The 26,557-nt window shown below is 38.5% G+C and overlaps 1 protein-coding gene across 7 annotated transcripts in view; it reads left to right on the forward strand.

Moving 5' to 3' along the window:
• LOC142337549 (carbonic anhydrase 2-like) overlaps nt 1–26,557 on the forward strand; it is a 40,974-nt gene that overhangs the window by 4,832 nt on the left and 9,585 nt on the right. For 3 of the 7 annotated variants that reach the window (XM_075386855.1, XM_075386858.1, XM_075386856.1), the window contains exons 2-5: nt 13,421–13,578; nt 14,395–14,516; nt 19,861–20,030; nt 20,529–20,667. In XM_075386855.1, coding sequence (XP_075242970.1) covers nt 13,487–13,578; nt 14,395–14,516; nt 19,861–20,030; nt 20,529–20,667 — 523 coding nt within the window. In that variant the 5' untranslated portion in view covers nt 13,421–13,486. Of the gene's footprint in view, nt 1–2,668; nt 2,807–3,066; nt 3,207–3,797; nt 4,028–8,632; nt 8,802–9,097; nt 9,502–12,798; nt 12,940–13,420; nt 13,579–14,394; nt 14,517–19,860; nt 20,031–20,528; nt 20,668–26,557 lie in introns of those variants that run through there. The other 4 variants (XM_075386853.1, XM_075386854.1, XM_075386852.1 and 1 more) reach the window with 4 other exon arrangements.

The raw sequence follows: 26,557 nt of genomic DNA on the forward strand, positions 1-26,557 counted from the left end.
ACAATCGACCAAAACAGATTCAGTTACAGAGGGCGAGGATTAAGCTTAGCGGACCAAAAAGACAAAAAATATGTCATGCTTCTTCCATACAAAAGTGAAGGCATCAAAATTTCTTAATTGCATGCTTACAAAAAATTTAAATGGAAATTACCACCTGGGCGTTATTGTCACTGAATAGTTATCAAACTCCGCCGCAATTCTGAGTAGTTGAAAACTGCGAGAGAGAGAAAGAGAGAGAGAGAGAGAGAGAGAGAGAGAGAGAGATGTTAACCGTGTGGTAATAATGTGAATTAACTCTCCTTGCAATTACTACAGTTGCATAACTTTATCACACTGTTGCTGCGATCAGACTACGAGTTTATCAGACTCTTTGATTGCCGCCGTTTAACAGTGGTGATAAAAAGCGTGCCATAACCTTGTAATCTAATCATGAAGCCAGTTTGTAGCTTCAGTGGGACGTTTACCTTTTTCACTTGTATGTTTTGCCACTATTGTCCTCGTAACAAATTGATTAAACCTAATTATATGAATTCAGCAGTTTATAGCAATTAAGATAATTTTTAAATCGACTGCACAACAATTAAATTACTGATTCTGAGTTCCCAAGAAATAATTTAAGATGATAATTTTAGTTCGAGAAAATAGAGCGCAGGGAACAAGGCAGGAAGTAAATTAGTAATTACACATCAGAGATTCAGAAAAAATCTTTGATTTTTGAATTTTTTGAAATTGAGCATCTCATCTGCGAAGTAGAGGACTCCAATTGTGAGATGTTTTTGCTATTTTGAGGAAGTATTCCTAAATTCTGAGAAAATTAAAGTAATTACTCTCTATGTTAACTCTCTATGTTAAACAAATGGGTAGCAAAGGCATATTTTGTTGAAAACAACATTTCTTTTTGCTTGCACTTCCTTAATCCAACAGCAAAGTTGAGCTGCCTTGGGGTTTTAGTTTTGGTCTAATTTTTAAGTCACAAAAGTGGCTAAAAAATATGTTGCTAATATGATTTAAAGGGTAAGGGTACATAATATCTATCCCATTGATTAAAATTAGAACAATTTATAATATCTCTTTATTTTGTTTTCAGTTGCTGTACCAGTGCTGTCTATTCAAGTAGTACTGGCGTCCCAGATTAAAGTGACGTCTTAACTAATAAACGTACCAAAATGTAGAAGTTTCAATTATCTGTGATTGCTTGAGAAATTTAAAACACTGTACCTTTATGCGTTCAGTTAATCTAAATTTGACAAAGCCTAATGATATATTATAGACTTTTTACCTCATCTGGCTATGCCTTGCGGGTCATGGCCATGATTCAGCGACCCGTGGGACTTCATATGAATCTATCAAAACCGAACGTGAGACCAGTTCCCCCCAAAGATATAATTATTCTCTTTCGGCTTATCGCAATTTCTGAGAAATTTTACGTTTACATTCATATCCTAGTTTAAAATACGGAGAGTTTGTTGATCAATCAGCTAATTAGAAAGCAATATTCCCATTTTAGCAATTTTGATTGGCCAGCAACAAACTTTCTATATATTGTTACGTCTGCCATTTTCACTAGCGCCCGGTTTATGAACTTATCTTTATATCGACAATATTTAGGCTGGGGTTAGGTTAATACATCTTTGGTTAGGGGCGCCATCTTAGTATAGTTAGGACTAAGAACATCAGCCGGAAACTAAGGAGATTTTGAGACATGTGGTACTTCACGGGCGCTTTTACTTAATAACTCTTATTGGCTACGTTATTGGCTACGTTAAGCTGCCTTCAATTATTGCAAACAGTTGTTTTTTTACACTGGGGTTCTCTAAGAAGTACTGAAAATCTGAGTCATCATGAGTACTGAAAATCTTGAGTCATTGATGAATTGTGCTATTTCAGTTTTATTTATTGCGCGGATTTTTTGTTTCATTATACAACAGACTGGTCAACCTGTTTACTGCATAGATGGTCTAAATATATGTACGAGCACATATTTTACTGGTGTGTTTTAGTAATTTATTTACAAAATAAATAGGTTCTCCTTCCTCCTAAATTAAGGGTTGTCATTATTGTTCTCTAACTCTTCTTGTATTGTATTTTGCTCGAGTAAGTTTTTTTACTATAATAAAACCACCTGAGATTTATGGATACACCACTAAACAATTTCATAAGTCACTAAAACTTGCAAGGAGTTTAGTTTGAAGGATCGATCTTAGACTTAAAGAAGTTAAAGTCTAGTTTTGTTACCCTAAATTTAGTGTCCTAACTGAGGAAAATGGGTTTAGGGCAAAAAATTAGACTCAATTTGAAATATGCATTCTGCAATTTGAATTAAACCACTATAAAAATTGGCTGCTTCGCTATCGGAGTTAGAGACGTTTGGTTTGTTTCAACTCCTGTATATTTTAAGAATAAAACATTTCTTTCAGTAATCTGCAAAATTGCTCTGTTAACTTCAGTTTCAACACTTTCGTACCCTTTGGTTCTCTAAATACGTTAGATCAAAATTTTACTCCCCCTCGGGCCCAGCAATTGGTCGCAAGCGCCTTTGTGTCAGGGCAGTAAATCCCCCGGGCGACTAAGATTTCGTTCTAACATATACATAGAGTTGTTGCACAAAAATTAGGCAGCCATTTTTGACAGATGAAAAATTGTTTGGTTTTTGAGAGAAAAATATATTTTTGTATTGGAGCCCTATAGTAAAAAAAAGAGAAGTCAGATTCCTGGAACGGAAGAAGAATGTTTATCTTTTCCTACGCTTAAATTACATGATTTGTGGTTATTACCATAGCAAACAATTCGTTCTTTAAAAGTACTGGTCAGTCCCCAATTCAGTTCTACGTAGAAATTGTTCATGTTTTCTTTAACACAACAGTTGTGATTTTTTTTGAAGACCCAACATATCGCAGTTTTAAGAAAGACCTCTTTTACAATTTGAAAAAAAAAATAGATGCGACCACCATTTTTTTACCAATTTCTTATCTACGCATAAATGTAGTAAACAAATATACAAAAAAATAGTAACAGGTAGAAATAATAACAGGAAAAAACGAAATTGGGAACATGATCATCTTTTATGAATCTAATGTGCTTCAAAAAGACCCAAGAAAAAGTTTACGACAAAGTCTCTTCAAATCACACACAGATGGGGTCATCTCTGAAGAAGTCCGCTACCAAAGCTAAAAAATCATCACCGCAAGAGGAAGCTGAAAACCCTCCAGGGAATTATTTCCTCCAACCTCCACACCTCTCCACCCCACCCCAGTCGTTATCTTGGTAAAACATAATCATCAAAAATTGATAGTTAAACGCATTTAAAATGGTATATATAAAACTTATGCGGTTGGCCACGTCATATTATGCTACAAAAACCATATTCGGATCTATTCTGCCCCCCCCCCCCCGCTTATTGAGCATATTTCTTTTATGAACCCCAGGCGCACGTGCTATTTTCTTACATAGTAACGTGCTATATAACAAATATAATTTGGGATCTATTCTGTTCCCCCCCCCCCCCCCCCCAGTGTTTTTATGACCCCCAGTTACAAATTATATGTTATATAGGACTTTACTATGTAAGAAAATAGCACGTGCTACTGGGGGTCATAAAAAATTTATGCTCACTAAGCTGGGGGGGGGGGGGGGGGAACAGAATAGATCCATAATTTGTAAGTGGGGGGTCGAAAAACACTGGGGGGGGGGGGCAGAATAGATTTTCATAATCAGTGCAAAAAACACCTCATATTTTGTTCACACAATCTAATGAAAGCAAAAAAGACATTCACGGGGGAAGGAAACAGTTCTCTCTGCAGAAAACCCCACGGACAAAAATCGCGGGGTGTCGTTTGGAAAAATTGAAAAGAGAAATGATGAAATAGGCGTGAACAAATCTTTTGAAGTTGAACCGGAAAAGTTGCTTCCAGAAGATGAGGTCCAGGATAAAGTTCCAAGTAGTACGGAGAAAAAGTCGGCAATCAGCTCAATTTTCAAAAGGAATTCACAAGAAGCGGTCAGCGAAAAGCGTACAGTACGCAGAAAGGTAAACTTTCAAGCTAAAATTTGAAGTATAGGTTTTGTGACTCTGAAAAATTGGTCATTGAGAAAATCTTGCACTCACCGGGAAATGCATAGAGGTTCTATGCGTTCTATGCGTAGAATTTCGAAGTGACGTTAGCGTGAGTCACGTAACACGAACGTGCAAGATTTAAAGGACATTTTCTGTTTCGGCACTCCAGCTTATTGGTTATATAACTTTTTAGACGAGGGAGATTAGTTCAAAACCTTTATATTTCGCAGTAAAATTTCTTGTGTTTGTCACTCAAATTGAGCGGAAAACACGATTCAGGTGATATATCCGATGCCATTTCCTGTATAAGTGACGTCAATCTAAGGAATTCACGGAAAAAATTGTCATCAATCGAGAACCACGTATAGCGGTTTGAAGTCTATGCCCGAATATTGAAGTGACTTCTGAAGAGCCACGTAAACTTCCTTCAAAAACGCAAATTGGAATTTTTGAAATCTGCCACTATAGGGACAAATCCCACTGTGCAGAGATCTGATATTCTAAAACATACACGTACAAGTTGCTAGCTGAAAAAAAATATTGTCTTTGAATATAGTCCAATCCAATTAAAAAAAGTGTTTTTCTGAAACCATAATCATTTGAGAAATAATCTTAGAATTAGCAACTATCTAAAAATTTGACAAAATAAGATAGAACGTCAGCTCAATAAAAATAAGCTCACACAATTTTGGTTGAGAGTTTAGTAGACGTAATTACATTTTCTTCAAAAATTGTCTTTGAAATTAATATTGGCAAACATTTTCGAGTGTTCTGAAAGTGTAGATAATTTATAATAGGTATACGTGTAATGATGAAAATCAATGTTTCGCAAAAAAAATATTACTAAGAGTTAAGCTGGCAAAAAATGACACAGAGACCCATTTTAGTCCTGCGGAAAAAATTCTTAAAACATTTCGATACTTAAACAATGCAAGATTTACTTGTTATGAAATATTATTGAACCAGCAAACGTTGAGTGGAGCGTGTTAAGAACTTACAGGTTAAAGTGTTAGAGAATTCAATATTTGAGCTTGCTATATTTTAGTCACCGTCAACTCTTCAAACAATCATGGCTCTTTTGTTTGCGAGACTAACTTACATTTGATTGCCATGAGAAGCAAAAACCGCTTTCTTAAACAATTTCACTCTTCTACAATATAATAAAATTCTGATATTGAGCAAATTTGTTTTGTTTAAACAGTTTTGAGTTGAGCAGTGATTTCAGAGACTAAAATTCTCCACAACTTTAAGCAAATCGAAGAATGCCGTGAGAAAAAAGGTACCTTTTTTAGAATAAACGCATAATAATGGATGGGAGATTTTGTTGCTTTGTAATAGTTTTTTCAACCGGACGTACTGTTTATTCAAGCGGCACATTTAAAATTGTTGTTTGAACTATCTCCTCCGAGCGCGAGAAAATTTTCTTTAAATGCGCTGCTCAAAGTGAATGACCTTAAGTTTTTTGGGGAGAATGGCTTATATCGATAACCGTTTGTAGCCAGATTTTTGTCCATTCTGTTCATTTCCGACTTGTAGTTGTTCTTTCATAAAGAGTTATTTTGATCAGAGCTACCTTAATATGAAATTGTTTGAATTGGTATTAGGGTATTTATGAGCGCTTAAATGCTTTCAAGCGCCAATTCAGCTTATGTTCATCAATTTTTTGCATAATTTTTGGCTTTTTTAAAATATTTTGCCCATGTGAATATTGAGCGTTTTTTTGTAACGGCAACAGCCCTTAAAAAGTTCACGCATTGCTTCATTGGTTTTTGAAGTGTTTATGTTTATATAATTCTACCTCTAATGCAAATCCAATTTTGAAGTTTCTAGTTTTCTCCATGTTTTTTTAGTTCTCCGTAAATTGTAAAGATTCTCAATTTTCTATATCTTATAATAGAGTTTTCATTGATTTTTCTTCTTAAGTTTTTGAAATTCAACAAAAAATTGTTGCCTAATTTTGATTCCATATAAAACTGCAATAATTTTGATTCTGACAATATAACTGCAATTCTACTTAAACAAGGCAGGGTTTAGAAAAAATTTTCCTGAGCATGTAAAGCTAAATAATGAAGTTTGCTTTTTGTTTATGTTCAGTTTCGTAACATCAGTTTCAGCTTTCAAAGTCCTGCAGCTGTTCTTCTATTTCTTATTTGTTTGCAATGTTTGCAACATCAACATTCTAGTATATTGCATCTTTTGTTTCTCGCAAATCAATATATTGATTTTCTGCCTTAAAATATAGTCTAGTTTATACTCGTCTGGTGAATTTTTAATAAATATATGCCTGCTATCTGTTTTCTTTTTCTTCTTGAAATTGTTGGTTTGTCTAATAAAAACTTAAAATAAATAATATTAAAAAATAATAAATGAACAAGTATATAAATGAATAATTTTAGATAATAAATACTAAAATGGGTAAAGTTTATATGCCATGAAGTTGTTGGGTCTAGGTTTTGGTAACGAACAATTTTTCACCTCTGAGCTTCAATCTGTTTCCGAGTATTTTCCTGAGAATTATTAGTTTGCAATAATTTGGATCTTTTATTTACAAATATAACGCTACCCCTCAAAAAATCAATTTTAAATGTTTGAAACTACTGTCGCATCAAAATTGCTAATTTTTCAGAATGTTATTTGCCCTAATTACCAGTGTGTTTTTTGAGACGCAGATTTCATCACAAAGTCTTAAATTTTGAAAACGGGCTATTTCAAGGCAATTATCAGCCAGTCAATTCTCGATTTATCAGTTTTTGTCGTTTTTTAACTTTTTTACGCCCATAGATTTGATTTCATTATTAAAAAGTTTTGCCACTCTTAAGTTGCAACTCGAATAAAAATTGCAACTCGAAAGTTACAACGCTTCGATTTGCTTCTTAAACTCTTGCCGCGAATTTTGTCGTGAGGATTGTTGCTACAACCTTAAGACGTCATGTGCACTTCAAATCTGTTTTTTGTTGATTAATGCTTCCAATTTACAGTGAATTGCCATCGTGACGTCATTTTTTACTCTTAGGAAGTTTTTTTGTTCATTTGTATAGTTATTTTCTTATCACAGCTGGCTTACCTCACTCTCAAATAGGATTTTTCACACTCTTAGAGATTTTTGCTTACTTTCATTGATAGAGATAAGGTCAACTGAGTTTAAAATACTGTAATGTATGGTCCTTTGCAGGAAGCTAATAGAAACTATTTTTCTATTATATGCAAAATCATAAGAAAGTCTAGCTCCTGTGAAAATAGAAATAGCTCAACATGGTTGTAATTCAATTTAAAAAATGTAGAGCCTCACAACTGAATTTGCATGCGTTTTATTGTTTTCAACACTTGTCTCAGTGCATTTCACTCTAGGATAGAGTTTTTAGTCGATATCCACTCTTCAACTTAGAAACAATTTCATTATACACATTCACATTTTGTTCTTGATTCGAAGTATTTAACTAAATTTTTAAGTTATGTATGCCTCTTTTGTCTGATGAAAAAGAGTTGAAAATTTCTTAGTTTTTTTAGCCAAATTAAAATAACTGATGGGCTATCTAAGAGTGGAGAGTAGTAGTTACTGATCTGATATCCCATATATAAAGTTTTATAGTTCTGAACCACTTTTACCCAATTTATAGCCCGCCGTATTTTTATTATTTAAAAAGCCAGCATGAAAGTCAATCATCTTCAGTGTTCAAAATGTCGGTAAATGGTAGATACACTAAGTAAAAGTTTAAAATTGAACCTCTCTCTACCATGAGAATAAAACAACATGACAGGTCAAAAAAAGTAACTTTCGATATAAGAAAGAACAATAAGTTTTTAACTGATTCTTTTATTGCACAAGCCATTCCAATTTATAATAGTCTGCCTTCTAATATTAGACTGAAAACAACATCGAAAGCTTCCTTAAAAAAACAACTGAAAGAATATTTTTGGAAAGAATTTTTGAAGGACCCAAAAGTAACTGATATTAAAGATGATATTGAGAGCATTAGATTTTAATTTTAATTTTTAATCTTCACGATGTACATATAAAATTGTGAGAACATTTTATGTTCGCATTTTAGGCCATTTTTTAATAATGTAAGGTCAAATTTTTAGTTAAGTAATTTAATTTTTAGTTAAGTAATTTAATGATTTTATAATTTTACATAATGTTATATTCTTAACTTTACATTGCCTCTTTTACCATTTGCTTTTTATACTTATGTGTACCAGAGGAAATTAACAATGTTCTTTTTTTTATATTTTTTTTAAAAAGAAACGATCTGGTCAGATAATCGAGGACGCCAGATCGATTTAATTTAAATATTTATCTGAATTTATTCTCTGAATTTTGCTCTGATTCAGAGAAATTCCAAAATCATTTCACAGTTGATTCTGAAATCCTTCTGAATCAATACTAAAAATTGAAAGTTCTCTGAAATTGTTGTGAAACAGTACTGATTGTCACTAATTTGTCTTAGGTATCCGTTGTTAATTCCTATTAAGCTCAAGGAGAAAAAGCGTTCGAGTAAAGTCACTGGAAATCTTTTGACTCCTGTCGATCTCTTTTGATCTTAGCAAAATTTGCTCGTCATTCTTAGCCAAAAGTCATCTAGTGAAAAGCAACCAAGATCAAGATCTGTTATCTTTACTTCAAAAAAAAAGCGTCAAAAGGGTGATCTGAGAAAAATGAAATAATTCTACATGAAACGAAATTGATAACTAAATAAGCGAAGTTATATTTAACTGGAATCATTGTAACAGGAGCAATTTAGCGATTGTATATGCTTCCACATTACATTATAATTGTTTTCCTTTACATTTTTTGTTCAGTTGGACGTTATTTTTGGCTGACTAACGCAGAAAATGCTTTTAATTTCCTTGTTAAGTGTTCAAGTTGTTTATTTGGTAAAAGAGAAACATGAAGACCAGACAAACTTTCAGTAACTTTTTGCAAACTGTATATGCCATTCGTAATTTCTTGATAAGACCTAAAGACATACAAAAACGCTTATCTACAGAATATCAAAAACTAAAATAGATATAAAACAGGTAGAAAGCATGTACAATTAACAGCATTTACTCATTTTGAATAACTTTGGCAAAAAAAAATGTCAGCAAACAGAAATTCAGAGAAGTTTCGCTACAGATTTAGCGGAGTATACCAGCCCAGTAGAACATGCCAAGATAGACCTCGAGTACACATTCAAGCTTTGCCTTGCGAAAGAAAGCCTAACATACCAGTTACTGAAACTCGTAGGGCAGCTTCCCTCGAAAATTGGCGGGAAAAATATCAGAGACAAAGTCAAGGTCGTTCGAGGGCTAATCCGGGCTCGGAGTATCCATATGAATATATCCAGACATTGTGGCATAAACCAAAACAGCCAAATTATCAAACTGGTGTCAATTATGCAAATTTTGGTCCACAAAGTTGTTGTAATGTACAACACGGCTCCCATTTACCACCAGAATATTACAGGGTTAATATGGGCCCCTTAAGCCTCTACTAAAGAATTTGTTTAAAAATGTTTGATTTAATTACTGTGAAATATTTTTACATGGGACAAAAATTTAGAGCTTGTTGTTCTTTTATATTGTTAGCTTTTCTTTCGATCAGTTTGAAATATATCTGGCAACAGAATCGTTTCTTCAGCCCAATTTCCTTGATTATTCCAATTTTCTATTGCTGTTTTTTGGCCCATTCTGGATCGATGGGCGGGGGAACTATAAGCTAGCCCATCTTATTTCGTTGAATCAAGTTTTTGGCTATATATTTTACGGAGGTCTGAAAAGTAGTAACATTAAGAAGCTTTAATAAACAGTTTGTTTTATATTTGTTTTATTTTTTGAAATGCTTGGGTAGAAAATACGCTTAGATCTGATACGAATGAGTTACAATATTGATAACACTGCTATGCATTAAAACTATTACTGGTCACTTACTTGACTTTTTCATCGCAGATGGATTTCAGAACGTCGGGGTGAACTCTAATATAACAGTGTCAATAAAAAAAATTGAAAGAGCGTTCCTAAAATTTTGAAGTGCAATTGATGGTCAAGCTTGAACGAATTTTGGATCATATTATTGTTCTTTTTCTTGCTCAGATTGTTTTGATGGAGATTGTTTGAAGATTATAAGAATCAAACGCACCAATATTTGGAAAACCTATGCACAATAATATTTAGAAAAGCATATGCACACTATTGTTTGAAAAAAAAATAGTAGCTCTTGTTGTTGGTAGACCTATCCATATATTTCAGTTTACATTTCACGTTTGAATTAACTATATATTTCACTGGCTGACCATCGTTGAAACGAGAAGTTTGTTAGCAATTTCTAATCAACTCCTGTTCTGATAACCTTAGTTGAATGATTTAAAAATGAAGCGAGTAGCTAAAGTCTGATAAATACCAAAAAACTTTAAACAATGGATTATTGCCATGTCGGCATCTAACGAGTCACATTTTTTTCACATCGGAATCTAATCAACACTTCGGTATGGAGTCAACACAACATTAGATGATATCAATTCAATTAATGAGCTGATTTTGAAAATCAGCACTCGTCGTTTTCCCTCCTGAACATTATCAAAGCAGTCCCTTAAAATAATTTTGGGTAAAGTTTTATTATTATATAAACAAAGCCATATTTCCCGGAAAAAAATCAGTTTGATTTTTTAATATCTTTTCAAAAATTTGGATGCTTTCTGCCACTTTTATAATTGTGCTTATCTGAAGTTATAATTGTGCTTACGCCTTTTATGCTTTGGACAGTAAAAGATAAAACAGAGTTCAACGTTTTTCCATTCATAATTTTGTCATTGTGAGGCTAAATGTTTGAATATTGCGCTTGCGCTTGAGCATAAAACAGCAGCTTAGTAGTTAGTTCAATTAGAGACTACTAAGTTTCTTTTCTCCAAGAGTTCTTGATGATTTTGTCTAAGTTTGATTTTTTAATGTAACAAGAGCAGATTTTTTTGTGTTCTCAAAAATTTTTGTATGATATTAATAATTGATATCTTCTTTAAAAAATCTAATTTCTTGTTGTTTGACTTTCATAGACTACACAACAAATAACAATTGTCAAAATTTGGCATTCATTAAGCATATTTAATCCTTTTCGGAATGTAGGAGATCATTCTGATTCGCTTGGCTTAACAAAATAGGCATCCAAAAGCATCCCGCCAATTTTTTTTTGCCTGTTTTCAGTTTCTTCATAGGCGACATAACAAGTTTGGTACCTTTCTATTATCGTAACCAATAGAGTGCATTACTGGTTCTAACCACTATTTTCTTGGTTTTGATTACCTGAATACTATTTAATTTTTGCTTTTCTTATAGTGTATTTTACTGTGTATTATAATTTCAGCTGCTCAAGCAAATTTTTAGCAACTCAGATTTTGAAAAATCAAATACTGTTGTGGTAATCTGTACAAAGCACGGTCGGCTTGTAAAGACCGAATATTGAATACAAAAACTCTTTGAGCAAAAACCAATTGCAATTTCTCAATTGTAAAACACGAATGGTCTATTTTACAAGGCAAATTTTATAGTCAGTCCAGCATCGCAAAAAATCTTGTTTTTTAATCTGAAATTGCGTGCATTTTATATAATAAAAGTTATACTTTGAAGCAAATCGACCTTTCCCGTCGTTATGGCCATCCGTCGTAGTAAATATTCCATAATGAAGGACTAGCATTTCGTAGGGGGAAGGAAAGGCTACAATGGGAACGATCCAGCAAATCATTCAGAAGCCAACCGAAACCCCGCGAGAAAGTCTTAGTCCTCCTCAACTTCTATTATCCTAGCAAGACCTGTGCGTAGGATCGTCTTTGTTAATTGCTCTCAAAGGAAGTTTGTAGCAATTGTATTAGTCATGTGGTTTTTTAATGCGATTTTTCGCTTTACCAATTTTTCACTGTTGGTCTGACTCATTTGACTTTTCATCTTCAAAAACGGGATAAACAGGTAGCACTCGGAGAGCATTATGTGACCGAGTAGCTCTCTTAGAGCCTGACTAGTCTCTAAGTATGCCATTCGCCGAAACTGATTTGAAAACACAACTTCAGGGTGTGGAGGCTCTTGGTATTAAACGTTTGACTGCCCTCAGTCAACCCCCTTCTCCTCCCACACACTCATTTCACTCCCAACCCCGACACCCCCGTCCACCCTCCTCCAACCTGGTGATTTGAACCCCCCTCTCGTCCAGCTCTCCCTCAACCCTACCCCCCCCCCCCCCATTAATTGACACCCCCACCACTCCTCTCACCAGCCTACCTAAGCCCCAGCTGACTACTGCCGAAGCCAACCGCTCGCTGGTCGTATGAAATCAATTCTCCCAACGTTAATTGGTCAGGATCTTTTCCGTTTGTGCCCCCAGTACGTTATGCACCCCCAGTTACGGAGCATGGGTCATTACATTGTAAATCGTATTTTAAATTATGGCACGTGCGTCTGGGGTGCAAATAATACGCACCCACTACGCTGGGGGCGGGGCACAAACGAAAAAAATCCGTATTGTCTTATAATTTAAACATGTGTTTTTTTTGGGGGGGGGTTGGAAAATCCGCGGAAACCCTTCTGGAAAAAATTACCCCCCCCCCCTTTATGGTATATGTTTACGGTGATCGATGGTGGACCAAAATGTCAATTTTAGATTGTCATATTCAGGCTTGGAGAATAGAAACAGTTCCATATATTCTCAAAAATTTATAGGGTTATCAACAGAAAAAACTCGACAGAAATTTAACAGCTTGTTCGACCGACTCTCAAGCTCTTTTTATAGCTTGATGCTTTTCGAACGTTCGTTTCTGTTGCTATACCTTACATCACTGACTACACATAGCTGAAAATTTATCAGCTTAACTTAATTTCTCACGTGCTTTTAAAGCATTCAAGAGATTGAACTAAATCAAAAGGTGGGTCGGGTCCAAGTTTTTTTTTGAAAAAAAATGAATCACTTTAGGTTCAATGGGTCAGCTCAAATTTAGGGTCTTGCCCATTATTGTTGTTGGGGTCTTTGCCCTTATCCCCCCCCCCCCGCTGCAAAACTGTAGCCCATTGGCCCAGTCGTTATGCTGCCCAAATTACAAAACTCGGGTCTTTCCCATTATAACCCCCCGCCACGAAATTACAGCCCCCCATTATGTTATAATTACCATAATGGGGGGGGGGGGGGGTCTATAGGTTATCTGGCCACTAAGGGGGGGGGCTATAATGGGAAAGACCCCAAAATTCATGCCACTAGGTAGTCAAAGGTTATGTGACAATATGGCACGTAAGATTGACGCGTCCACTAAAACTGAGGGTCTTAGAGGGAACAAATTCAAATACTGAGATAGCCTATGATCTTAACAGGAAGCCATGAAAAGGGGCACATTTGGATGTTTATTGTTTCAGCGCAAATCAACCTCAGCCCTTCTTCGAAAGAGAGCAAGCACAGCTGCAACTAACAATAAACAAGCAATGTCTGACTGGTCTCATCATTCTCAGAACGAGTGGGGACAACAGTTCCCCATCTCTGTCATGGGCACTCGACAATCCCCCATCGATATTAGGTAACATGACACATCACAACTAACACTTCACTTCAAGGAGTGTAGGGTGTATCTGCTAGTCTCTCTTGTAAAGTAATAACTTTAGAGGACACAAATTCTCTCCCGTTGCGCACCCCCCCCCCCCCCACCAATGGGAATTGTAAACCATAGATCATCACTCTTTCAGTTCACTTTCAACACTTGAGGAATGGGATGTATTCTGTTTGCCCCCCCCCCCCACCCCCAGCTTAGTGGTTTATATCTTTTACGCCCCAGGAGCACGTGCTATTTTCCATAGTAACCTGCTAAATAGCAAAATATAATTTGATCAAAAATTTGGCTCAGTGCTTCTTGCGCCCTATTGTTCCTGTAGTTTTATAACTACAGGAACAAATGATTATCTACTCTAACAACAATTACTGAGGACACAAACATCATGAGTGAATTATGAATCAGTAGTTGTATGAATAATATCATTAGATTCTGGTAATCATTAAATTTTGGGGATCTATTCTGTTTTGCCCCCCCCCCCCCAGTGTTTTTTACGTTCCCCAGTTACAATTTATATGTTGTTATATAGCACGTTACTATATAACAAAATTGCACGTGCGCCTGGGGAAAAATATAAATAAAGGTGGGGGGGGGGGGGGGGGCAAAAGAGAAATAGAGCCAATTTTGGAACTGATAACTGATGTGGTAATTTTTTGTAAGAAGTGCTAAAAATATTTTGAATCACCGGCTAAAACTAAGCTGTCAGCACAGCACATTGAGCGGATTTCCTCACAAAAAATTTTGCGCTTACACCTCAACCCGAGTGGCTATGTTGGGATGTTTTAGGGCGAGTGATGCAACAAAGGAAGAGAGGCCGCCTTTCAAGCTGGAGTTGATTGAGGGAGATGGAAGTGCAGAGTGGACTCTGACTAACAACGGACACACATTTGTGGCTGCCCCTCCCCAAGGTAAAATTGGCTCTTTTCCATTATAGCCCCCTTTATGGTATATTCACCATGATTGGGGGCTATAGGTTATCTGACCATTAAGCAGGGGGGGGGGGGCTATAATGGAAAGACGCTGACGTTTTGCTTCATGTAACAAGCCGAGGATGAGTTTTAATTAAACTGGGGACTTTTAATTAAGAATGTCGGGTTCGGGGGAACTTAGAATATTGTTTCAAATGAGGCACTTAAAAAATTCTTTAGCAGGCCCTCAAAACCATAACAAGAAAATCATTCACACGAAAAAGAGGTTTGAAAGAAGTTGAGATTTCTGTTTCGCACCGACTCGGGCTCGAACCCATACCCCTCGCTTAACAGCCATAGGTCTCTCCACTTAAGCTAACAATGCGCATTGGACTTGTCCTTTGCTCATTCTAAAGCAAATTTCTGGACAATGGCGGTTGTGACACGCTTGATTATGCTATACCGCATGTGTAATGAGCGCAAAAAATGTGCATAATATGAGCTTAAATATGATGGCAAAGCGAGTCTCAAAACGCATTTATTATGCGCTAGGTTTCATGATTAAGGACACCTAAAACATGTTACAACAGGAGCGATGTTAACAATTGTACTCAATTAAAAATGATGTTTAATATAATAAAGGAAGATCAGACGATAGGACTAAAACTGCTCAAAACTTAATTTCATAGCGATTTTATCGATAATTATAATAAAACCGAAATCAACAGCTATAAAATCAAACTCAATCTGTGGTTATCCTATGCAGGACAGGGAAAAACTTTTATTTTTCCAATTCAGTCTGTTTGAAGCTATTGGTGTATTCTGTTTTGGCCTCCCGTTTCTTGGGGTGGCTATTTGCTCAACTGGTTTTCTTGATCATTCAATTTGAAAAGAGAAAAAAAGAAGGAAATAAACGGAAAGAGAGAGAGAGAGAGATAGAGAGAGAGAGAGAGAAACGGAAAGAAGGAGAGAGGCGATAGAGAGAGAGACAGAGAAACGGAACCGAGGAAAGAAAAGAAAGAGAGAGGAGGAAACACACACACAGAGCGAGAGAAAGAGAGAGAAACAAAGAAAGGGAGAGAGAAAGAAAGCGAGAAAGAGAAAGAAAGAAAGATATAAAGTAAGAAAAAAAGAAAGAAAGAAAGAAAAAGAAGGAAAGAAAAAGATTAAGAAAAATGATTGCTCTAAAATTTGTTTAGGGGTAACAATACTAACTGGAAAATCCCAGTGATTTACGAAAAACTATCGTTCCAAGACCTGAAATAAACAATTAAAAAAATAAAGAAATGACCAAGCGAATGGAAAGAAAAAGTGCTACAAAGAGAAAACCTTTACCATTTTCATCCCCCAAACACACACATACACACAGACACACATACACACAGACACACATGCACACACACACACATACACACACACACACGCACACACACACACACATATATATATATATATATATATATATACATAAATATATATATATATATATATATATATATATATATATATATATATTTATATATATACACAGACGGGAACACGGACCAACTTGCGTCGCATGGTGTCGATTAGATATTATCATGTCTAGAAAAAGAAAGGTACCCGACACGCGCTCGAACCCTCATAGCAGTCCTCCATGTTACCAGCTGCGCTATAAATACTACAAGCAACCCTTTCTCACAATCGCTTAGTTTCTGAATAAACATATTTATCAAACTGAGAGCATTTGAGATCACGCGAAAATAAAAAAATAAAGCTTGAAAAGCTCAGTTGGAAGCTAAGAGTTTCCTAGAATAGCGCAGAATCTGTACCGCTAAAACTTTTTTGTGCAGAAAAACTCACATTTACAATAGAACTTCAAACTCAATTCGGGAGCAATTAAAAAACACGTAGTACCCAGGACAGTAAATCCTCCCTTTGAGCAATGACACTTTCAAGCCCTCTTAGCCTCGTGGTAACTGCACCTGACTAACAGTCTTTTGTCCCAGGTTCGGTTCTCGCCCATCCACTTTGAGCCTTTTAGCTCAATGACCTCTCTCGATATGTTTGCTTAACCATCCTTCTCAATGCGGCTCTTAAACATGTGCTTCGAGAGGCCCCTTAAACGTGCAAAATTAGTGTCCCATTTTAAGAGCTCTCGCGTTTACTATATAGGATTTAAAATGTACCTGTCAAATAGTTTGCAAGCGTTTTTAATTAGGTGTTTTGACTTCACCATAATGTCAAAATTCAGATCTCACCTTCTCCGTTTTTAAGCATGTTGAGTAGTTTTGAGGACTCAGAACAGCTTTTGTTGCTTCCACACTCTTCATATTTAAATCGTTTTTAAAATTAATTAGTTCATATTGGCTTTCAAAGGTTATAATCTTAAATATTTCGAGTTAAATGTTATAATGTTTAATTGCTTTTGAACGCAGTTCATGTGAACTGTTGTAAACGTGTGTGTCTTTTTTATGCTAATTTTTCGCTTGACAATTTTGCGCTTTTCTTCTAGAACATTGTTTTAACTTCTCAAGTGACTTTTTCACGCTTTCGTTCATCATTTTTGACTGATCTCTAGTGCTTGGAAGTAAAAGTTGTTGCTAATATCAAAATGGTTGCAGCATAGGAAAAGTAAGTGACCCGTAGATCAGTGGTTAGTGCTGGTGGGCATGAAGCGGGAGGTTAGTGATTCGAATCCCGGTGGGGTCGATGTTTTTTGCAGCCATAAAGAAAATTTGGTCTATAATAAAGACCATGAATTAAATTGACTCGCCCGTCGTTCAAGAGCAAATCTTCCGACATTTGTCGGTTAATGTTTCAAATTATAAATGTATAATTTAAGAAATATCGTTTTTCAATTATTACTGATTTTTTAAATCAAATTTGGCAGTTTTATGTTCAGAACTACGCCGGTCAGCTTGGAGGTTGGTCTGTTTATGCCAATTGTTCTCGATCTAGTTTGACATCGTGAAATTGATCTCAGTTATAGGTGCTTGGTGTGTACAATTTTGGCGCAGAACTTGTTCGTAAATTTTTGGCGTCTCTTTGTTCTTGGTTTTGCTGTTATTGATAAGTCGGATTTTTTCCGTTTGTGCCCCCAGTACGTTATGCGCCCTGCAATTACAGAGCCCGTGCCATTACATAGTAAGTCATCATGTAACAATATGGCACGTGCGTCTGAGGGTGCAAATAAAATGCGACTACTAAGCTGGGGGGCACAAACGGAAAAGATCCGATAAGTTATATAAAGCCATGAAGTCTTCTAGTTACCCATCAAATTATAGCCCCCATTATGGTATAATTACCATGATTGGGGGCCTACAGGTAATCTGAACACTTATCTGGGGGGTATAATGGGATAGACCCGGGCCATGAATATAGGTCACCAATATTGTAGAGGTGCTACATAAAATACGAAACAAACGTTTTTAGTGCTGTCTCGTGTAATCCTATTGTGTTTTTGCCTCAGTATATGTCAAAATAGTAAATCAAGCAATCAAGTTATGCCAGCTGGCAAGTAGTATGAACCAGCGCTATAAAAAGCAGTGAACTTTTAGTAGAGAAATTTTTACCAACTCCGCAAAGATACTATCCACTGGCTGGAAATTCAAGCCCCGTAGCAGAGGATTAGCCGCAAATACCAAGACGCTCAGTTGAGCGAGGCGGCTAAATATATAGAGATATTGCTCGAGTTGTTTTAGCTAATATTTTTCCTGTTTGCTTACTGCACTAACAAATACAATTATGCGCTATGTTAGATAGTGATAACTGTAACTGAGTACTTTTTTCAAAATCATCATCTCCTTATCCACGCTAAGTTTGGATATTTTCCGTTTGTACCCCCCCAGCTTAGTGGGCGCATATTATTTGCACCCCCAGACGCACTGGCATATTTTTACACAATGATTTACTATGTGATGGCATGTGCTCTGTAACTGGGGGGCGCATAACGTACTTGGGGGGGGGGGGCAAACGGGAAAGATCCCTAATTTTTAATCAAAAAATATTGCTCACGAAACACGTTGAATTTCCGACTTGAATGAACGCATTGAACTAATAACAACAACAAACACTCTCTGAACTACCAAGTAATTAACCATAGAATATAACCGACTTCAGGATTTTTCGTTTGTTGCAAAATTATTTGATCGATTAACTTATTTTTTAGCATATTGACAACTATTGACTTAAGAATCTACTAAGTCAGAGAATACCAAATATACATTTGAGGTCTAAATTTACAAACTTACACTTGCCTTTATTATCTCTCAAGGTTATAAATGACTTTGTCTTATCTGAAAATTAAGTTAATTCAAAAGTTTTTAAACTCACTTGTTACAATCAATATATCCCTTCATTTTTGGCTAGCAATTGATGAAGTTTCAGATAGATACATTATTAATAGCTCTCAAACGAAGTTTGTATTTAGTATAATAGTCCTGCGGTCTTTTTTGTGCAGTTTTTGCTTGACCGATTTTTACGATTCATACGCCTTACTATAGTCTCTAAGTATGGAATTCAACAATACCGGTGATGAGACATACTTGTATGAAGGGCAGTTCTTAGAAGTTTGACCCTCTCCATCGCCCCTCCCCCATCAGTCACCTCCGCAGTCATCCTGCACTACTCCCCCGTCTACCTTTCTCAACCTGGTGATTTGGACCCCTCCTCGCTCAACACTCCAACCCCTCACCCCTCCCCATACCTCCCTCCCTCCCTCCCTGTCGTCCAGTCCCCCTCTTTTAATCTCAATTTATCCCTAGCCCCGCAAGCTTGACCCTCCCTTCCATTGATACCCCCAACCCCAAATGTTAGCATCCCAAATCTCAAGCTGGCTACCACCGAAAGCAGCAGCTCGCTGGTCGTTTTTGAAAACGATTCGTACGACGATTGTCGGTTATGTTTTACATAATGAAATAAAATTTTTGATGTGATCTCTACCCGATTAACGATTGAAAATATCAGGTTCTTGATTCCAAACATATAGCTCATCGTTCAAAATACTGAACGCATGGTTCGAAAAAAGTGGCTGTAAGATTGGACATATGTGTTTTATCATTCGAAACATTGTTTTCTATCATTGAAGAGCCGGTTCATTCATCTGAAATAACCAGTTTATGATTCGAATTACCGGGACACAACTTCACAACTTCAGCAGGCGTCGACTGTTTTTGCACTCCAACTGTTATTTCGACAAATTTTTGTCTGGTTGAGTTACTTCTGTTACCAAGCTGGCAAAAATTTTCTAAATTTTTATTCCAATGAATGGAGGGTGGTAGTTTTGTTCACGTCGCTATTTGTAAGAGATCGAGAAAAATACGGGTGAAACAGTGTTAAACAAATGTCATTTTAACAACTCTAGGTGTGAAATGGCAACTGTCTGGGGGAGTTCTGGAGGGCACCTATGTCTTGGGTAGTTTCCACTCCCACTGGGGACACGCCAAGGGATATGGGTGTGAACACTTGCTGGACGGGCAGAAGTTTGATGGCGAGACACACTTTGTGTTCCAACTCACACCCGACATACCAACGGTAGGAAATGTTTCTTTGAGGAACTGTTTCTGTTTCCCCCGGGTAGGATGTGAGCACGTATAATTGAAATTTCTTATATGATTTCCGCGCAATCAGCGCATTTCTTACAAAAATCCACTGAAATGGCGCTGACACCTCGACCCGGAAAGTGTAATGGGTGCATTATCAAGATTCTAGATAAACCAAAAACCCATGCCGGTGTGTTCACACAGGCTAATGAAAATAAATCTTTTACTCGGGTTACCTTGCCTGCAAGCCACGGGACCTCATCATGGGAGCTGATAATTAACATAATTCCGCAGTTTTTGAGGTTATATGTTCCTGTCTTTTGGATCAAAGAATCGAAAAAATAGGCACCAATAATTGATATAAATACATACATAAATGAGCATAAGTAGCATATAATTAAGTCCTGGCAATCCTACGATATCATATGTAAAATCTTGGACACAAATGTGGACATTAATAGTAGACGCTTTACTGTGATTACTTTTTCAGGTAGAGGACAAATTTGTGGCGTATGGCATAATGATGCAAGAGAGTGGGCAGACCAACCCAAAGGCCCAGCAGTTCATCGAGACTCTCGGAGGCAACCTGGACAAGATCATCGAGTCTGGCTCATCTACCAAGATTCCAGGTATCTAGGTTCTTCCACTCCTAGAACAGGATTCAATTTGGAGACTGCAAGAGGGAAGGGAGGGTACAGGTTGATGCTAATGTTCATGCCATTGACTTTTCAGGTCTTTTCATAGCTAATGCTATGAAATGACATTTTTGATAGCCATGCTATTTTCATAGCATGTCTTTTCATAGCTAAGTTGAGTGAGGTTTTTTTCCTTTGCAGTTCCTTTATTTCCTTGAGAAAAAATGCTAGAACAAAGCAGAGCGTGACACAAGTAAAGGTGACAGAGTAAGATTCACTCTTTCGAAAGTTAAATTCCAATCATAATATCTAATGAGACGGATATCAATAGCGAGGCACAACTATCTTCCACAACGTATAACGGCCAAAAGGCCCCTCTCAATGGCCCGGCAAATCTAGCTTGATCTTTTTTAGCAGGTACTTTGTCTGAGTCGATTTTCGACTCAGATTGGTCACCGATACGTTTTCGAAACATAAAATTTAAGCCTAAAAAGAGCTTAATCGATTCAGTATATTAGTAGGCTCAACAAAAATTGTTTAACGAACTTTTTCCGAGCTTTTTATGCCAAATAGAACGTATTTTGTGTGCATTTAATCTTTTTGTAAGGCTTACATGGTTAAGAAATTACGTAAAGGTTAAGAAATATGACGTAATAAACTTTCTCGCTGGATAGATTCTCGTTTTATTTAAATAGCGCTTTAAATCCTCGCTGCTCTTTTATTTACTCAGTAACATCCTCCGGCCCGGGAGAAAATGTTGGGAGGATCGGTACAAGCTTAACGAGTGGGCGGCCGAGCGATCCGGATGACGTGCGTAAGATGGCGGAGCGGGCGACGCTGTCGGAGCCGTACCGAAGTTCTTCAATCCGAGCAGTTGGATAGTAACCCCTAGGGTTGCTTTCTTCAACGATCCAAACTAAATCACCGACCTAGAGGTGCTGCTCGGCAGGCGTCTGCCACTTAGATCTACGGTTCAGCGCAGGTACATACTCCTTAAGCCAACGTGCCCAAATTGCATGGGCGTAGGTCTGTGCACGGGCGTACCGCTTACGATGATCGAACTCGTCGACGCCAACGATAGGCGGAATTCCGGTTGCTTGGTTACCGAGTAGAAAATGGTTAGGTGTTATTGCACCTAGGTCGGACGGGTCGGCGCTTACGGGCGTTAAAGGATGTGAGTTTAGTGCGTATTCGACCAGACAAAAAGTAGTGTTCAACACCTCACCTGTGAGGCGATGCGTACCCAGAATAGTGTACAGTACTCTTTTAACACTAGGAACTAACCTCTCCCAGATGCCACCTTGGTGTGGCGCACTGGGTGGATTGAACCTCCACTTAATGCCCTTATGTGCAAGTTCGGTGGCAATGTTAAGCGTATTCCATTTTTCCACACATTCACGGAGCTCTTTCTCCGCTCCAATGAAGTTCGTACCATTATCCGACCAAATCATAGCAGGAGTACCCCGACGGGAGACGAACCGCTCCACCCCCATTACACAAGAACTAGTGTCCATGGACGGGACAATTTCAACATGGACAGCACGAGTAGTGAGACAAGTGAAAAGAAATCCCCACCTCTTCTCGGTAGTCCGACGAACTGTGACGTATAATGGGCCGAAGTAATCAACCCCGGTGTTGGTAAAGGGAGAAGACTGGTATGCGAGTCTCTCCTTTGGGAGGTCTGCCATGATAGGTTGAATGGTTGCTGCACGGAACTTTCTACACAAGACGCAGTTTGATTTGATGGAACGCAGTGTGGAACACAGTTTTAGGATGGCATAACGTTCCTGTACCTTTGACCGTAAGTAATCAATGCCCTGATGGTTGTTCTTCAAATGAGTATGCCGCAGAAACAATTTAACAAAAGATTGACGCGCATCCAGCACGATAGGATGCTTAGTGTCAAAGTCAATTTCCACTAGCCGTCGGAGTCGACCAGAAGAACGGATGAGGCCATGAGGCCCAATAAACGGAGTAAACTGAGCGATGCGGCTGCTCTTCTTAACGGATTTATTGTCAAGAAGATCCTTTCTTTCAAGCTTCGTCAAGCTCAACAGGGTCGGCTATGCTGCCGTCTACGGTACGGTAACTTTCATGAGATGGTAAAAGACGGAGCACATATGCGGTGACACGAAGTAATTTTTGATAAGAACTGAACTTATCAAATGGGATTAGATTAAAGCTTTGTTCCTTGGGCGGCTTGGTTACGGATGCGGCTAGAGATGAGATGGAGTCATCATCTTGTTCCTTGGTTACAACGCCGAGTTTGATGTTATCAACGACGTCAGTATTTGGCACAAAAGGGAATTGCTTAGTTCTCAAGAAGTCAGGACCCCTCACCCAGCTACTTGATTGCAAAACTTCAGCGGACATGCCACGCGTGCCAGCATCTGCCGGATTATCACAAGTGGCGACGTGGTTCCATTGGTCAACGCTGGTGTTCTCCAGGATTTCACTAACACGATTTGCAATGAAGATGGGGTGTTTGTTTGTTGAGTTTATCCACTGCAAGACGATGGTACTATCTGTCCACATAAACACTTTATCCACAGTAACCGTTAATGCTCGACAGATTTCCCTTTTTAAACGGGCAGCGAGGAGATCGGCTTGTAATTCCAACTTAGGAACTGTCATTACCTTCATAGGTGCAACACGGGCCTTGCCCAAGACAAACGCCAGCTCTGTTTTAATCTCCCCGGAGTTGCAAGTTACTTGAGCCCTAAGAAAACCTACTGCACTGAATACGTCTTGCGAGCTACCACCGAACATGTGGAGTTCAAGGTGTTGGAATGGTCCTGAAAAGTAACTTCTCGGTATAGTGATCTCAGCTAACCGCGGCAGTTCAACACACCAGGCAAGGAATCTGTCAACTGTGTCTTTGGGTAACTCGTCATCCCAACTTTGTCCATTGACACGCCAAATGTCTTTCAAGATTAACCGAGCACCAACAGTGAACGGTACGACAAGACCAATTGGGTCGTAGACCTTTGACACGAGACTTAAGACCAGGCGCTGTAATAAACTTTTCGTGATGGTGCTGTTAGTACCCCTACTCACAACCAGAGTATCGTTGTTGTGATCCCACTTAAGCCCAGGTACGTGCATTGATTCCTCCTTGGATGAAACGATGACCTTCGGTTCAGTGGATTGAGCAGACCCATCAATTCGGTCAGCCAGATCTGGTACATTGCTTACAAACTTAGTAAGCTTAAACCCACCTAGATGGAGAAGATGTACGAATTCCTTCGACCTAATGAGGGCCCTCTCGGGGGATTCCACAGAGTCCAAGTAATCGTCCATGTAGAAGTTCTCAAGGACGGCTTTCGCAGCTTCTGGGTACTCCTTAGCATTATCGCGTGCCGTGCGCTGAAGTGCGTAGTTGGCGCAGGTGGGCGAATCTTTTGCCCCAAAGATGTGGCGCGTATACTGGTGTACCACAACATTTGATGTGGGGTCCTCCCGCCACAAAAAGCGCAATGATGGTTGATCACATGGCAACACTCCAACTTGGAGGAACATTCCCTCGATGTCGGCGGATACGGCAAATTGATGTTGCCTGAACCGTAGGAGTACATAGATTAGGTTTTGCAGTAGGTCAGGTCCGGTGAGTAATGACTTATTAAGAGATGCGCCATGGAATTTTGCTGCTCCGTTTAGTACCCTACGAACCTTGCCCGGCTTGTTCGGGTTAACAACCGGATGGTGTGGTAGGTACCACTCTCGTTCCGAGCAAATTTCCACCTTATGAGCATCTTTGACCCTTACTACGTAGCCTTTGTCTAAGTCCTCTTTGATGGTATTCGAGTACTTTTCCCTTAAAGTCTGGTCTTTCGTAAGCCGCTTTGCCAAAGATTTCAATTGAACCAGCGCTGAGAAGTAATTGTTGGGCAGTTCGATGTTATTTTCAGCCCATAGCATTCCTCTATCGTACCTTTTTCCATTATGCACGGTGGTGTTTTCAAGAATTTCATGCGCACGCGCATCCGAGGCGGATCGTGGGTCTACTTGCTTAAGTGCGCCGTACGACTCCATGTCGTACCAAGATTTTACCTGACTAGCGAGTTCAAAATCCTGCTCCATATTAGCTTTGAAACAAGTCGAGACTAAACCTGAAGACGACGGTACAGGGCCGCTTAGAACCCAACCTATGGGCAAGCGAACAGCGAAGGGCGAGGACTTCTCGTCGGCAGCGAAGTACTCTAACGGGCGGATGGCATGATACACATCCTGTCCAAGTATCATCTCGATGTTTCCATAGCAATATGTAACTGGGTCTAGCACTGCTAGGTGCGGGTATGTTTCCTGAAGTGCTTTAATGTTGATGACATCGGCGCCTACATTTAAATCTTCCTTTACGTAAGGACTTACTTTAAATGGTTCAAATGCTTGGTTGTCGCGTGGTGTTACAATTAGTTCAACTAACTTAGTGTCTACAACCTCCTCGGTATTTATACCCTTGACTGTTATTTTCAATGCTGTACCGTGCAAACCAAGTCTATTTGCAAGATCATTGGATACCCAAGAGTTACTGCAAGCGGTATCACACAAAACTAAAGCCCTGGTATCTTTACCGTTAGAGCTCTTTAACTGTAATTCAGTCACCTGAAGGAGGCCTTTCACATTACTCACAGATGACAAAGTGGTGGTCTTGCTCAATGATTGGACACTAGGAAGTTTACTTTGATTTGCGCCAGCATTAGAATTACTGTTTTTGTTGTTTGGAGGGGATTTTGATGGATAAACCCTCTCAGCTCCATGGAGAAGAGTATTATGGGAGCTGTTGCAGCCGTCCTTCCTGCATTTCCTGGGGTTTGGGCATTGCCTGAACATATGCTTTTCTCTCAAACATGAGAAACACAGTTCTGCTTCCGCCACTAACTTTGCTCGCTGAGTGGGAGACTTTTCTTTAAATACCCTACACTCCCAGATGCGGTGGTTACCTTTACACACAATGCAGCGAGGCGTTGCAGGCGTTGCCGATGTTGAGGCTGGTCTTTGAGTGCCCTTAGTTTGCGTGTTAGCAGCGAATGTTTTTGAGGCTACTTTGGTCTTTACAACTGAGTTGTTGTTATCCTCAGTTCTTGCCTTTGATGAAGTTTGTTTCATTAAATCACGTGCCTCGGCCTTCTCCTTCAACCAATCGTTGAAGTCAAGGAGTGTTGGCTTAACCCAATGTTTCTTCACTGTGAAGAGCGACCAAGACTCTTTTAGATTGGGCGGCAATTTTTGCACAGCCGTGTTGAGAAGTGAGGCGCTCTTTAGGTCTGCGTCATATGAAAGTGATTTAAAGAACCCAACAAGACTTGAAATTGTTGCAGAATAGTTTATGATGTTATCACTTTTGTGCATCTTTAATGGAGGAAAAGAGCTGAGTTTGTCTAAGTGTGCACTGACTACTGCCTGTGGTTGGCCAAATTTACGTTCGTGTGTCTTAAGTGCGTCCTTATACATTACACCGCAGTATGCGAACTCAGCGATGGCGCTTTTAGCTTTTCCAGTTACAAGAGTTTTTAAGTATGTTAACTTGACATCATCAGTCAAGGACTGTGCGTCTATGGCGCTTTTAAATTGTCCGAACCATTCGTGCCACTGCAGGGGATCACCATTGTATTGTGACAACTTCCACTCGGGCAGTGGATCGTTCTTCTTACAAGTAATTGCGTCCGCCAACTGCTTTATCAAATCCGCAGAGTCCAAAGAAGGAGCCGAAGGTGTGGGATGCGGCGGGCCACCCCAACACAACGGGTTCGGAACGGTAGCTCCATACGTTGGCGGAATGATCGGAGTGACAAAGGTGGGGGCGGTACCTGTGGAAGAACTAAATGGATTCGCTTGCATGAAGTCTAATGTTACGTAATTTTGAGCGCCTGCTGCTGCTTGTACA

Source organism: Convolutriloba macropyga, chromosome 4 (assembly GCF_964194025.1).
Source record: "Convolutriloba macropyga chromosome 4, txConMacr16.3, whole genome shotgun sequence".
Classification (NCBI taxonomy): Eukaryota; Metazoa; Xenacoelomorpha; order Acoela; family Convolutidae; genus Convolutriloba; species Convolutriloba macropyga.